This window comes from Carcharhinus amblyrhynchos, chromosome 2, assembly GCF_965287045.1.
Source record: "Carcharhinus amblyrhynchos chromosome 2, sCarAmb.v2.hapA, whole genome shotgun sequence".
Lineage (NCBI taxonomy): Eukaryota > Metazoa > Chordata > Chondrichthyes > Carcharhiniformes > Carcharhinidae > Carcharhinus > Carcharhinus amblyrhynchos.
In genome coordinates, this window is record NC_137325.1 from 51608059 (window position 1) to 51620847 (window position 12789).

The window sequence follows — 12789 nt, forward strand, 5'->3', positions numbered from 1 at the left end:
CTGATCCCCTTATACAGAGAGTGCAGAGAAGGTTTACCAGGCTGATTCCTAGGATGGCAAAACTAACATATGAGGAGAGATTGAGTCAGTTAGCATTATGTTCGCTGGGGTTCAGATGAGGGGGATCTCATAGAAGTTTCTAACAGGAGTAGACAGATTCGATGCAGGAAGGATGTTCCCAATGGTGGGGGAGTCCAGAAAGAGGGGTCACAGTCTAAGGATATGGGTAAACCATTTAGGACTGAGGAGAAGTTTCTTCACCAGAGAGCGATGAGCAAGTGGAATTCTGTACATAGAAGTCATTGAGGACAAAATATTGTTTGTTTTCAAGAGGGTATTAGATATAGCTTTTGGGGCAAAGAGGATCAAAGGAAATAGGTGTAGATGGGATTAAGCTATTGAGTTGGATGATCGGTTGTTATCATAACGAATGGCAAAGCAGGCTGAAAGGACTGAGTGGCCTATTGCTCTTATTTTCAAGGTTTCTATGTTTCCCTGTTTTCCCTTTTCACTTTATTTGTTCTTGTTTCTTACCTCTGGGCCTGATTTTAACATTTTGATTCTAAGCGCTAAATCTGGGCATGATTCAGATCTGACTTGTAAACGTTGTTCTCTGGTGCCCCCATACGCACTCAACCTGAAAAAAAAGCAGTGATTCTGAATTGTGCTGTGGACAGGGCTTATCGCACTTGAAACGCTGCTGCTCCGATTGGAGCCTTCAACAAGGCTCCCCTGCCACATCACTTCTGGGCCAGAAAAAGCAGATAAAGTGGCTCGGGAGCGGTGGCCCCCACAGACATTGCCCCACCCCCACAACATAACTGTCCCTCTTATCCACCCACCCCCGCCTGCTGCCTAGACTGATCATGACCCTCTGCCACACTCACTCCCCACCAGTCGTTTGCAGAGTGACAACTGCCCCTGCCACCCCCCCACCAGAGAATGTTCTGGCTTCTCCTTCTCCCATCTCCCCCACCAGAGAATGATCCCACCTGTCTCCATCCCTCCTCCCCCCAATCATAGAATGATGGTGTGGGCTGCCTCCTTCTACCTCCCCTCCCTGCCTCCAGAGATACATCTGACACGCCTCCTTCCTCCCCCCGCCGCCCCGACATACCAGAGCCTCATCCTCTCATTCCCACCCCCCACCAGAGATACATCTGGCCCTCCTCCTCTCCAAACCCCTAACCAGAGAACGATCTGGCCTGCCCCCCACCAACCCCACCCGCCCCAAACCACCGATCTGAGTCAGAGAGCCGCTGGAAGCCCTGAACTTATCAGATGCTGGAGCGCCTGAAACAGACTTTTGCCGTCTGTTTCGTGCCAAATCTGGATGAGCGAACGTGATGCTAAAGGAGGAAATAGAGGTCAATTTGGGCATCCTGCTCGTTAAGTTAATTTAAATGCATTATTCCTATTTTGGTTACGGTCCTGATCACGTCCATTTTTGGGCCTTGATAAAGGGGGAATCGGCGCAGATGTGGGTGTAGATTGTGCTATTCGCCTCACGCACAACTTTACCAAGTTTTCACGCCCGAAAACGGATGCAACGTAATGGTAAAATCAAGCCCTCTGTCTTCTTCTATGACTGGAAGCTTCTTTTTTAAACTTCTCCCTGTCTTCTCTCCTTTTTTTTTCAACCTCTCCCTGTATCCCTCGCTCCTATCCCTTTTAGTGTTTTTGTGCAGGCGTGTAGGACCTTTGTGTACCACTTTGTGATCGGCATCTCTAATTCCCAAAGAACTTGGGATCTCCTGCACATGCCAGCCGGGAAAGACCCACGCATGCGCAGTTCTGACTTTTTATATCGGTTAGGTAGGCTCATGCACATGTACCTGATCAACGTAGAAAAACATGCTTGTGTGGCCCACTCCCAGCCAGCACCTACATGGGAGGCCTGAGGTTCATTGCAACTTGTAGATGCCGATCACTGAACTGGAAACAAAGATTACACTTAGTTTTTTCACATTAACGTTCATTCATTTGTAGTCTTGTTTTGTGGCACACTGGTTGAGAACCTTAGCTGCCAAGGACACCACACCGTTTTGGATTTTTTATTATTACTACTTGTATATTACTACAGTATTTACAGCTCACCAAAGGTCTGTGGGCAAGTGTAAGTGTGGAGTGGTGAATGGACTTTGCTGCAAAATCCAGTTCAACAAAACCATATGGTTAGCTTATAAGTGTAAGGAGACAGCAAGCTGTCGAAGAGAGACGGCCTTGTGCACAAACAGCATTATGAATTTGATGGAACAAGATGGCATTAGTTAAACCTTGCCTACATCTTGTAAGTGGTTGGAAGCATGAGTGGCTAACAGTGCGGTGAGGGCAATGGGATCTGGGACTTTGAAGAACAACAGTATGTATCTCCTTGACAGCCAGATTCAAGACTACGAGATAACAAAGAGACTGAAATTGAAGGCGAATTAGAGTAGGTGAATTCAATGCCAAAACAGAAAGAAATAAAGAGCATAATTTTAACCACAAGGAGTGGTGGGGAGTTGGGGGGTGGGGGTGTGGGGGAGCGGTGAGGTGGATTCAAGTGCAGATGGGGATAGGGAGTTACAGCAACGAATAGTTATGCTCTTTTGGAAACTTGACATGATTGCAGCCACTGCATGATTCGATCCAGACAGGTTTTGCAGGCGAGTGAGAAGCTCTCATGGAGCTATAGGGATAAGTAGTTTCAATCAATCCTCAGTTAAGTCAGCATTTAACCCAAAATTCTGGCTTCACCAGGCAGTGCACGGATTTCTGAGCAGTGTGGAACTCACCAGGATCAACCAGGCAAGAACACAGTGGGGAGTACTACTTCCAGCATAACTTATTGCTGCAGCGCTGCTGAGATGAAAAGCTGCTGCCCACAGCACTTCTTCTGAAAGTGCGCTTTCATTGCCTGACAGGTGATTTCCCATTCCTTGAAAGTCATTTCATCTATCTTTAACTTTATTGACTTTGATCTACAATTCCCTGCACCCTCACTGCAGCATTGAAGAATCTACTTTAAACTCTATTGAGGAACAAAAGTGACAGTAGCAGCAGCAAAAGGGGCAACAACAACAGTAGCAGCTGTTTTCTGCTCAGACACACGCTGCTACACTGTACAGAGGGAATGGACACAGAGATGTAGCTTGAAGGATGCAATACCCCAGCTTAGGTACGTAGACAGAGGACCAACTCTCTTGACATGTGTGAGCAACTGTGCCTCAGCAGCTTTGGCCTTTCACAGCAGGTCATTGCTGGCACTCTCACCTGGAACAAAGCCTCTTTCCCAATGGATCGCCTATGGCCATCAAGCCATTACTGTGACACAAATCACCATGGAGATTCACAGTTCACCGGGTACCTGTTTTGGGCAACAAGTGACTGGACAATTTGTACATTAATAATAATGTGCAATGTTCCCTTTTTATTTAGCAAATTCCAGCTCAATATTTTTGCCTGGCCAAAGTTCACTCTGCCCATCATTTCTAAGATGTAGTTCCACAAGAGGTAGTCATTCTCAGGCCTTTGATTCAAGTGGCTATAAATCTTAATCAAAAATTGAGAGTGTGCAGACTATTTGACCAGAGGGACATCACAGTTGAGGTTGATCTTTGTCTCGCTCAATATTCCAACAGCTAGCTCCCAAATAGAGTCACAAGGTATCAATAACGAGTAGAATGTGTGCCCCTCCCAACATTTGAGGTGGATGCTGAGGCCAATTGCGAGAGTGCAGCCACCAGTCCATTTGAGATTAGCTAACTCAGCACAGATTTCCAAAGATTTGGGAAGTTTTGTGCTGGTGTGGTTTGTTACGATGTGGAGATGCTGGTGTTGGACTGGGGTAAACACAGTAAGAAGTCTTACAACACCAGGTTAAAGTCAACAAGTTTATTTGGTAGCAAACGAGACTAGCTTTCGGAGTGCTTGCTGCTCCTTCGTCAGGTGACTGGGAGATCTTTTCACACAGTAAGAAGTCCCACAACACCAGTTTAGAGTCCAACCAGTTTATTTGATAGTTATCTCACAAGCTTTTGGAAACGGTGTTCCTTCGTCAGGTGTGTGGAGGGAACACTGTTTCACACACACACCTGATGAAGGAACACCATTTCCGAAAACTTTTGAGATTATTATCAGATAAACTGGTTGGACTCTAACCTGGTGTTGTGAGACCTCTTACTGTGTTTACCCCAGTTCAACGCCGGCATCTCTACATCAGATCTTTTCACAAACAGGGCATATAAAGGCACAAACTCAAGTAATAGATTAATGATTGAAATGCAAGTCTTTACAGCTAATCAAGTCTTAAAGGTACAAACAGTGTAAGTGGAGAGAGCATTAAGCACAAGTTAAAGAGATGTGTGTTGTCTCCAGACAGGACAGTTAGTGAGATTTTGCAAGTCCAGGCAAGTCATGGGGGTTACAGATAGTGTGACATGAACCCAAGATCCCGGTTCAGACAGGGGGAAGATATGGAATAGTACCCCCCTTTTCCCACATCTCAGCTAATCACTATAGATGTGTTTTAAAGGACTGCTGTGACTTTCAAGAACAGGCACAAGACAAGCTGTCTTATAGGTTTAAATTTAAAGAAAGAATAAACATTTATTTCCTCAATACCCAAAATCTGAATACATCATCCATCCTTCATTCACATAAGATATATACTCAAGAAAAAGTGATTACAAAAAAAGAAAGGTAGCATGCACCCATGTTTTTCAACAAGGCTATGAAATCATTATTACTTTAGTTCTTTAAGATGGTGGTTGGAAATGTGGGTGGTCTGAATTTTCTTTTAGTTTATTAAAAAATGAAGGTTGGAGGTTTCTGCTGATGAACTCTCAAAAGTTTATTCCAAGCAGCAAGAGGTTTCTAGTTTTCAAGCTGATGTTGTGATTGAGTCCCTGTAGTGAAAAATATAATTGCTGGTAAAGAAATTAGTTCCACTTTTTTTGATTGTGGTACATTTTTTGGGCCATGTCCTTCCTTCATTTTGCTGGATGAGATGGCTTCCCTCTGTAATCTTTACATTCTAGACAGACTTCTCTGGGCTGTTATGAATTAATAAGATATTTCCCATCACAAGCCTGTTTGTGTCATGCAATCACATTATTGAGGTTTCCATTGTTCACACAATGGGGAATGAATGTTGTCCATTTGAACCTGCTTGTGATAAAAGTGGTTTCTTTCACACCCACTTTTGTGGGTTTTCAATTTGCAAGCAAATGCTGATAACTGTTGTATCCAAATTTCTCTAAACTGCAGAGAATGCTAATATTTAACCCCTTTTGTTATCTGTTGATGTCTCCAATGGAATATCCTCAAAAGTTTATTTACATGTTAATGGCTTTCCAGAGACTTGCCAAGACATGAATTAGTTCCTATCAGCAAAGAAGCCATAAAATGGTTTTCTGCCTGCCGCTTCCCCGGAGTCCACCTTGCCAGGGTAAATTGTCCATATTCTACGCTGCTTTTTAAAAGCAAAATTGTCCATTTTCCTTATCACTTTGCAGGCATATAGCACAGGTGTAACAGGTTGGATAAAGACATGAGTGCAGCAGTAAATGAACTTTGAAGTTGATAACTACATTGTGGTATATATTGGAAACAGCAGCTTGTATGTGTTTTGAAATAAATTGCAGTTTACTAGCTTTTATTGCAATTTAAATTGGTGCAATGACATACAAAGGGACATTTTGACATTTCTCCTTCCAAGGGTCTAAATACTCATTAGAATATGCAGTAGTAATCTGTATGTAATAGGCAAAGGATTACATGAAGCAATTTTTGCTGGTTTTAGATGACATTTTGAAAATGTCATATATTGAAATTAAACCCTGCTGCATGAAATCATACTTGCCATATCCTGTTTCTTCGTGGCAAGAAAGGTGATAGTGAAAAAAATGACAAATTCACATGTCACCAGTGTAAAGGATTGAGTTTTGAAGGCTGAGCTACAAATGTGTCAGTGGAAACATCTTGCAGAGTAGTGCTGAAACATATAAGTAAGTCTGGGGAATAATATGGTGAATTCAAACATTTCTGGCAGAACACAAGAATGACCTTAGGAGATCCATAAATATATAATAAATCAGATTAAACCAGCACAGCCTCAGGATAATAACATGTAGGCATTTACTTCATTTAAGATACTCACCTTCTATTGTAATGTAACAGCTGATATGAAATAGGTATGGTACAAAATTAAAAGCAATGTATACCAAAATGCTACTTCAGATTTCTCAGTTTGTCTTTCCAGCACTGTAGGTATTCTAAGAATAGCCAGTAGATTTTCTATAGCATTGCTTATATAAACATTGAGATCTGCAGTTTCTAATAATTATAGCAGTTCAGCTGCAATCCTAATGAAACAGTTTCACCACAAGTATAACGTAGCAAAGTTACTGAATCAATACACCATGTGATGAATAAGAAATAAGATATTGCATAAGCTTACTGACACTTAATGCTGCAGATCTTTTCAGATATAATAGGTATAATTTTTAACAGCAGTGTACCAGTTATGCTGGTAAATGGATAGGCCAGCAGTTAAAAATTGGAAAACAAAATCACCAGTTCATCTATCGGCTGCTCAGCTCGTTCAATGTAATTTTTAGGTAGGCCTCAAAGTGGGTGGCTGTCCAGCTCTAAAGGGGTATGTTATTTGTCAGTGGGTGGAGTGTGGCAGTGTGTGTTCTGATTCGTAAAGGAAATGACCCCAAAAGATTTTGTGTAATGATTTTTTGAGACCACAAAAATATTCTTTCTGCCATCTACTTATTGGCTGTCCAATCTTTGGGCCTGTTCTCTGACTTGACTGGAGTCAGGAGATGCTGTTGGATTTCCAGTCTCTGCTGCCCCCTGTGAGGAATTAACTATGGGCATTCATTGAATCAGATTATTTAGATGAGGCCCACCCTTAGAATATTTTGTGCTTCTTTAGGGGGGTGTGTATATGGCCTGTCCACCACTTGTGTGAAGTGTGCTCCAGTTGATAATCACTTCCTATTTCTGTAAAATTTGTCTGGCTTTTGTGATGGGAATAACAGTGACCCCATTATTAAAGTGAAAATCAAGCAGCAACTTCTTACATTTGCACATCACAATTAGATACAGAAATCAGAAAGTTGCTTTACATGCGGGCCCGCTCCTCAAAAAGCTTGCTCCAGCAATATCTTGCAGAATGATTTAACATGCAGTACATGATGGCCTGAATTTGGTACCGACTTGCTAAATACATCAGAAAGTGTTGGTGATTGTTCACTCAAGGATAAATGAATTTTTTATAGTCTGACAAGCACTAATTAAAGCCACTGGCCTTGGAAATTGCCTTTTATAAGTGTGGCATCTCAATCCATCAGATTTCGATTATTGTTGGAGATTTATTAAAAAAAATTAAAAATCACTTTCTCTCTTTTATGTCACTTATTCCAGTCTTTCTTTCCAGCTGTTTTACTTTCTTTACATTGAATTAAATATTCTAACAGTTTCTGTTTTGGCCTTCCCACTTTTGGTTAGCAATTCTTCAATCTGATTGGTTTAGGGAGTATACAGTTGCTTGTTCTCTTCGCACAGGTCCCAGATTTTCTACAAGAGGGCAGTGTGCTAAATGAACGTCTAATTGCTCCCTTTCCAAACTTCTTTTGATCTCAGTTATTTGCATTATAATTTTGCATTAATCCTATTTTATGTAATGGATTTCCAGTATTTGTTTACATTTAACACACTTTATTTATTGAATCTGCCTTTATTCTTTATATTATGATTCCCATAGAGACCAATAACCTGAAGAGATAGGAATACCAAATGACCTCAATGAAAGGAGCAGATGAAGAAGATTTCAGTTTTTAAACTCTCATGGTAACAATGAAAGCAAAAATTAACATCAAGTTCAGTGTGCCTTAACAGACAAATGGAGGGTGATTCTCCCATCCCACTGCGTTAAAAAATTAGCGCAGCAGGCTGGGAGATTCCAGAGGTGCTTGATCCATGGAATCTGTGCTGGGCATCCTGCCCCAATAGGATCTCCCGGTGCCGGATTTCCGCTGGTATCAGCTCCGCACTGGAAATTATTTAAATAACCATTTACATATATTTTAAATACAATTAGCGGGCCTGGGACTGAAGTCTCCAGGGCTTCTAGCCCCCGCCCCCTCCCCCCACCACTCCTGTACCAGAGTGGTTCACTCCAGTGGGGCTTACAGTAGCTCCCCACTTGCGATGAGTTAGTCGCCGACCCTGCTGGAGTGAAGGGGGACAACTGGGGACACCCAGAGGGTCAGGTCTTTTGTTGGGGGGGGGGGGCGGGAATGATGCCTCCTGGGCATTGGCACCCTAGCAGTTCCAGCCTGTGCCTAATAGGGGTGGGGCTTGATGAAATGGAAACTGATGAGATTGATGTGTGGGGATGGGGAGGGGTCCCACCGCCACTGCATTTTGGGATTGAGCAGAGGGAGGGAGGGAGGCAGGCCAGCGATCAGGGTTGGGCATTGGGGTCCGGGGGGGTGGGGGGTGGTTGGGGGTTGAGGGGACAGCCCACTGGAAGGAGTCAGGAATACAGTGGGAGGTCAGGGCTGCAGGAGAGGGGTCAGGACTACCCATGGGAGGGAGGATTGGGGTTGGGAAATCAGGCCTGCAGCGGAGGTTGTGGCTGGTCTGGGCAGCCAAATCACACAGGTAGGGACAGTTCAGTTTGAATGTTATCGTTCCTTAGTCGGGGCCACATCACAGCTTGATTCATTGATAGTACTTTTCATTCTGGACCAGAAGATTGTAGGTTCAAGTTACAACTCCTTCTTGGATTCAGCATGCAATTCAGTTTTCAGCGAGGTCGTGTTTTTTCAGAAATGCTAAATTTCGGACATGCAGTCAAATTAAGATCCTTTCAGATAAATGTAAGGATCCCCAGGAACAATTCAAAGAAGAGCAGGAAGTTCTGGTGAATATTCATTCCTTAGCTGTCGCTACCAGTACTTTTCATTTGTTCATTATTTGTTATGGAATGTTGGTATGTTTAATTGGCTGCTGCAATTGCTTATAAAATAATACTGGCATTTCAGAAGCAGTTAATTGGACATGCATTGGGAGATCTTGAGGATGTGAAAGGTGCTTTATAAGTGCAACTTCTCTATTTCTGTCAAATTCCACAATAGACCTGCCATATACTTAGAGGGGTTGTCAACAGAAACTGGAATTCCCCAGTTACCTAAAACGCAGGTGATGTTTGCAACTCTGGAACTGAAGCATATCACAGCCCCTTATCCCTAGCTCTGACAAAGAGAAAGGCGTGCAAAGGAGAAACTTCTTTCAGGCATATCCAGCATCAATGGAGTAATTCTATGGACTATTTTACTAATTTTTAGAACTGTGTAACTTTTTAAGCGCTGGTATGATAGAAGTGTTACATTTAGCTATATGTGGAAAAAGCAAATGGTGACAAAATGTGTACAAAAGTACAGCATTATGATTGTTCAAAGATCTTTTATTGATTTATTTGAATTGTTTCCTGGTAGATGTTAATACAGACTGAACATTTACTTATTGGTTCAGCAAATGCTTTTTTAATTGCTTTACGTTTAGTCAATGGGCTATTTGAGCTTATCATTTTTAAAGGTAGAGTTAAATTAAAGCAATCACCATTTATTTTTTCCTCAGAATGTACCATGGTTTTAAGGGATGCAGTTTTTACTGAGTGATCTCTGAGGTGTATCAACTTTGAGAACTTTCTTTTAATTATAAAGACGATAATATAAGGATAATGCTATCGAAGTGCTCTCCCACTGCAGAGTTTTGACTGGCAGGAGCATATGTTGAAAATTCAATTGCATGCTCCTCATGATTTTCCAACCATTAATATTACTGGATTCCTGCCCAGATTTCTGATAGAATGTGGTTATACATTACTCTTTCTGTTTCTTCCAGGTACTGCAGATGTACCTACCATTCTGTGGAATATCCATTTCAAATGCCAAACTCTTTGCTGCATCCCGTAAGGAATATGATAGAAGCAGGGTATGTGTTCTTGAGCAGTATGGTCCATAGTTTGAACTAAAATGCCGAGGGATTAATTATGATTTTGAGTGTTAGCATAAAATGGATAGTATTGATTCAGCTGCCTACTATACATTTCTCCAAATTTTGAATCATGTTGAAGTGGATGCAAATGAAAAGCAAGAGATGTGAAACAAGAGATTGAATTGGTTTTGCTCATTCTACACTTTTGCTTAATGTCAAATGTTTCTGTGGGATGTTTTGAAAACCTTGCTTTTCAGATAATCGAGGCTAAAATATTGGATTAGCAAAGCTTGTTTTAGAGTACAAATAAATCATTATTTTTGCGGGGTGGCTCAGTGGTTAGCACTGCTGCTTCACAGTGCCACAGACCCAGGTTTAGTCCCACCCTTGGGTGACTATTTGTTTGGAATTTGCACATTCTCCCTGTGTCTGCATGGGTTTCCTTCAGGTGCCCCTATTTCCTCCCATTGTCCTAAGGTGTGCAGGGTAGGTTGATTGGTCATGCTAAGGGAGATTAGCAGGGTAAATATGCGGGGTTTTGGGAACAGGACCTTGGTGGAATTACTTTTTGTACGGATTTGATGAGCTGCATGGCCTCCTTCTGCACTGTAATGATTCTGTGATTCTATTGCAGTGATAGAGGCTTGTTATTTTACTTTAGGATTGGAATGAGGGATGAAGTAGATCATTATTTCATGCTTTAAAAGTGCAGTTTCATATTTATTTTCCTGTTTAAGCTTATGATAGGCAATAGTTCTAATTGTTGAAAATTAACACTCATCCCTCCAATGCTTACTGCATTATAGTTGTCAGCCTGTAATCAACACTGACACTCAAGTATGGTGTTAAGGGGGTGCTCATTGTCAGAAGCATTATCCTTCAGATAAGATGTTAAATCAAGGCTCCCCCTGCTTTCTCTTGTGGCTGAATGAGCACTAAAGATTCCAAGATGTTATTCAATGAAAAATAGGAAGGTCCCTCAGTGGTCTGTTCAATATGCACCCCTCAATCTGCCACCAAAGATAGATTAACATGTTATTCATCTTATTGTTGTTTGTGAGGCGTTGCTGATACAGAATACCTTTTGCACTTGCATTGTATAATATGCAGTGCACTTGGGAAGTAAGTCTCCATTGTAGCAAGTTTGAACAAGATAAGGCAATATATGGGTGAAAATATCTTCATTTATCCTAACTGTGCTAAATGGCACAAGTCAAACTAACAAAATGATGGCCAGTTACTCCCCTTTAAAATGGAATGGGAACCCTGATATCTTCCCTAGCCCATGTCTCTTAGATGCTGTACATTTGGTTACTGTGTATTGTGTTGATTTCAAAATCAAGCTGGATATCAAGTTTTGTACTGTCTTGTTTATTACTGGTGTCCATTAATTATATTAATGACGGTTTCAGGCATTGCTTGAGGTTGTCAATGACTTGTTTGAAGAGCAAACAGATTTGGAGAAGGTTGTTAGGAAGATCATGCAACGAGCTCTGACCCTGCTGCAGTGTGAACGATGTTCTGTTCTCCTACTGGAAGATATTGAATCTCCTGTAAGTGTTTTATTGGTTTTCTTTGTATCAGCCAAAATAACTTACATTTCATGAGAAGAACATGATCTGTAGTTTTCATTGAAACTTCATTTGAGCCTGTCACTTATTTATTTCAAGTCCAGCACATGAATTCAAATCCAGCTTACAGTGATAAAATCAAAATATTCGCCCTCTACTGGTAGAAAGATCTTAAATACCTGTTTAAACAGTTTCAACTTAGTCCTTCTGAAAAAACAATAATATTTGGCCTAACAAGTCACTCAGTTGTATCAAATGCAAGAAGGCACCTTCTCAAGGACAATTAGGGTTGAGCAATAAATGCTGGCCAGCCAGGGATGCCCATGTCACACAAATGAATTAATTAAATACAGTAGTTTTGAGAAGAAAATAAGGGGAAGCAGATTTAGGACTGAGTTGAGGAGGAAGTTCTTCACACAAGGGTTGTGAATCTGTGGAATTCCCTGTCCAGTGAAGCAGTTGAGACTACCTCATTGAATGTTTTTAAGACAAGGATAGATACATTTTTGAACAGTAAAGGAATTAAGGGTTATGGTGAATGGGCAGGTAAATGGAGCTGAGACCACAAAAAGATCAGCCACAATCTTATTGAATGGTGGAGCAGGCTCGAGGGGCCAGTTGGCCTACTCCTGCTCCTAGTTCTTATATTCTTATGTTATCGTTTTAAAATTTATTTGGCAACACTTCTAACATCTCCAGAGGATTACTCAGTGCTATCTCGTATCTAAATTACCCTCAAAGCATCTCACAAGGTCAATATTTTCTTTGGCAAACCAGTTGCTCTAATCAAAATCTGGAACGATTTCTCCTATTTATAAAAGTTTTGAAGGATGCATGTTTTTCCTGAAAGTATTTGGCATACATTTTTCACTTTTATTTAATGAAGGCTGTTTGGTGAAGCATTTTTCTCAAATTGTCATTGTGTTGACTGCATGTGGTGTTATCGAATGGGAGAATGGTCTGTGACTGTCCAACAGTTCTTCCTCCCTGTTGTAATCACTGGACTCCTCCTTTAATGTGCCGCCATAGTATACTGTATTACTGCCAGTAAATAAAGTTTTGCATGAATGCCTCTGTGCTGAAATATCTCTATTGCTGCAACACAAATCAAATGTGTTGGGGATATGGAATTATAATTTAAAACATTTAAGTTTCTCTTATTTTTATTTCTGATTATTGTTATGGGCCACTATTTATTTCATCCACAATTTCCCCAATA

The 12789-nt window shown here is 41.3% G+C and overlaps 1 protein-coding gene across 1 annotated transcript in view; it reads left to right on the forward strand.

Moving 5' to 3' along the window:
• pde11al (phosphodiesterase 11a, like) overlaps positions 1-12789 on the forward strand; it is a 270592-nt gene that overhangs the window by 120978 nt on the left and 136825 nt on the right. Inside the window, exons 4-5 of the mRNA XM_080216102.1 lie at positions 9907-9996; positions 11412-11552. Coding sequence (XP_080072228.1) covers positions 9907-9996; positions 11412-11552 — 231 coding nt within the window. The remainder of the gene's footprint in view (positions 1-9906; positions 9997-11411; positions 11553-12789) is intronic.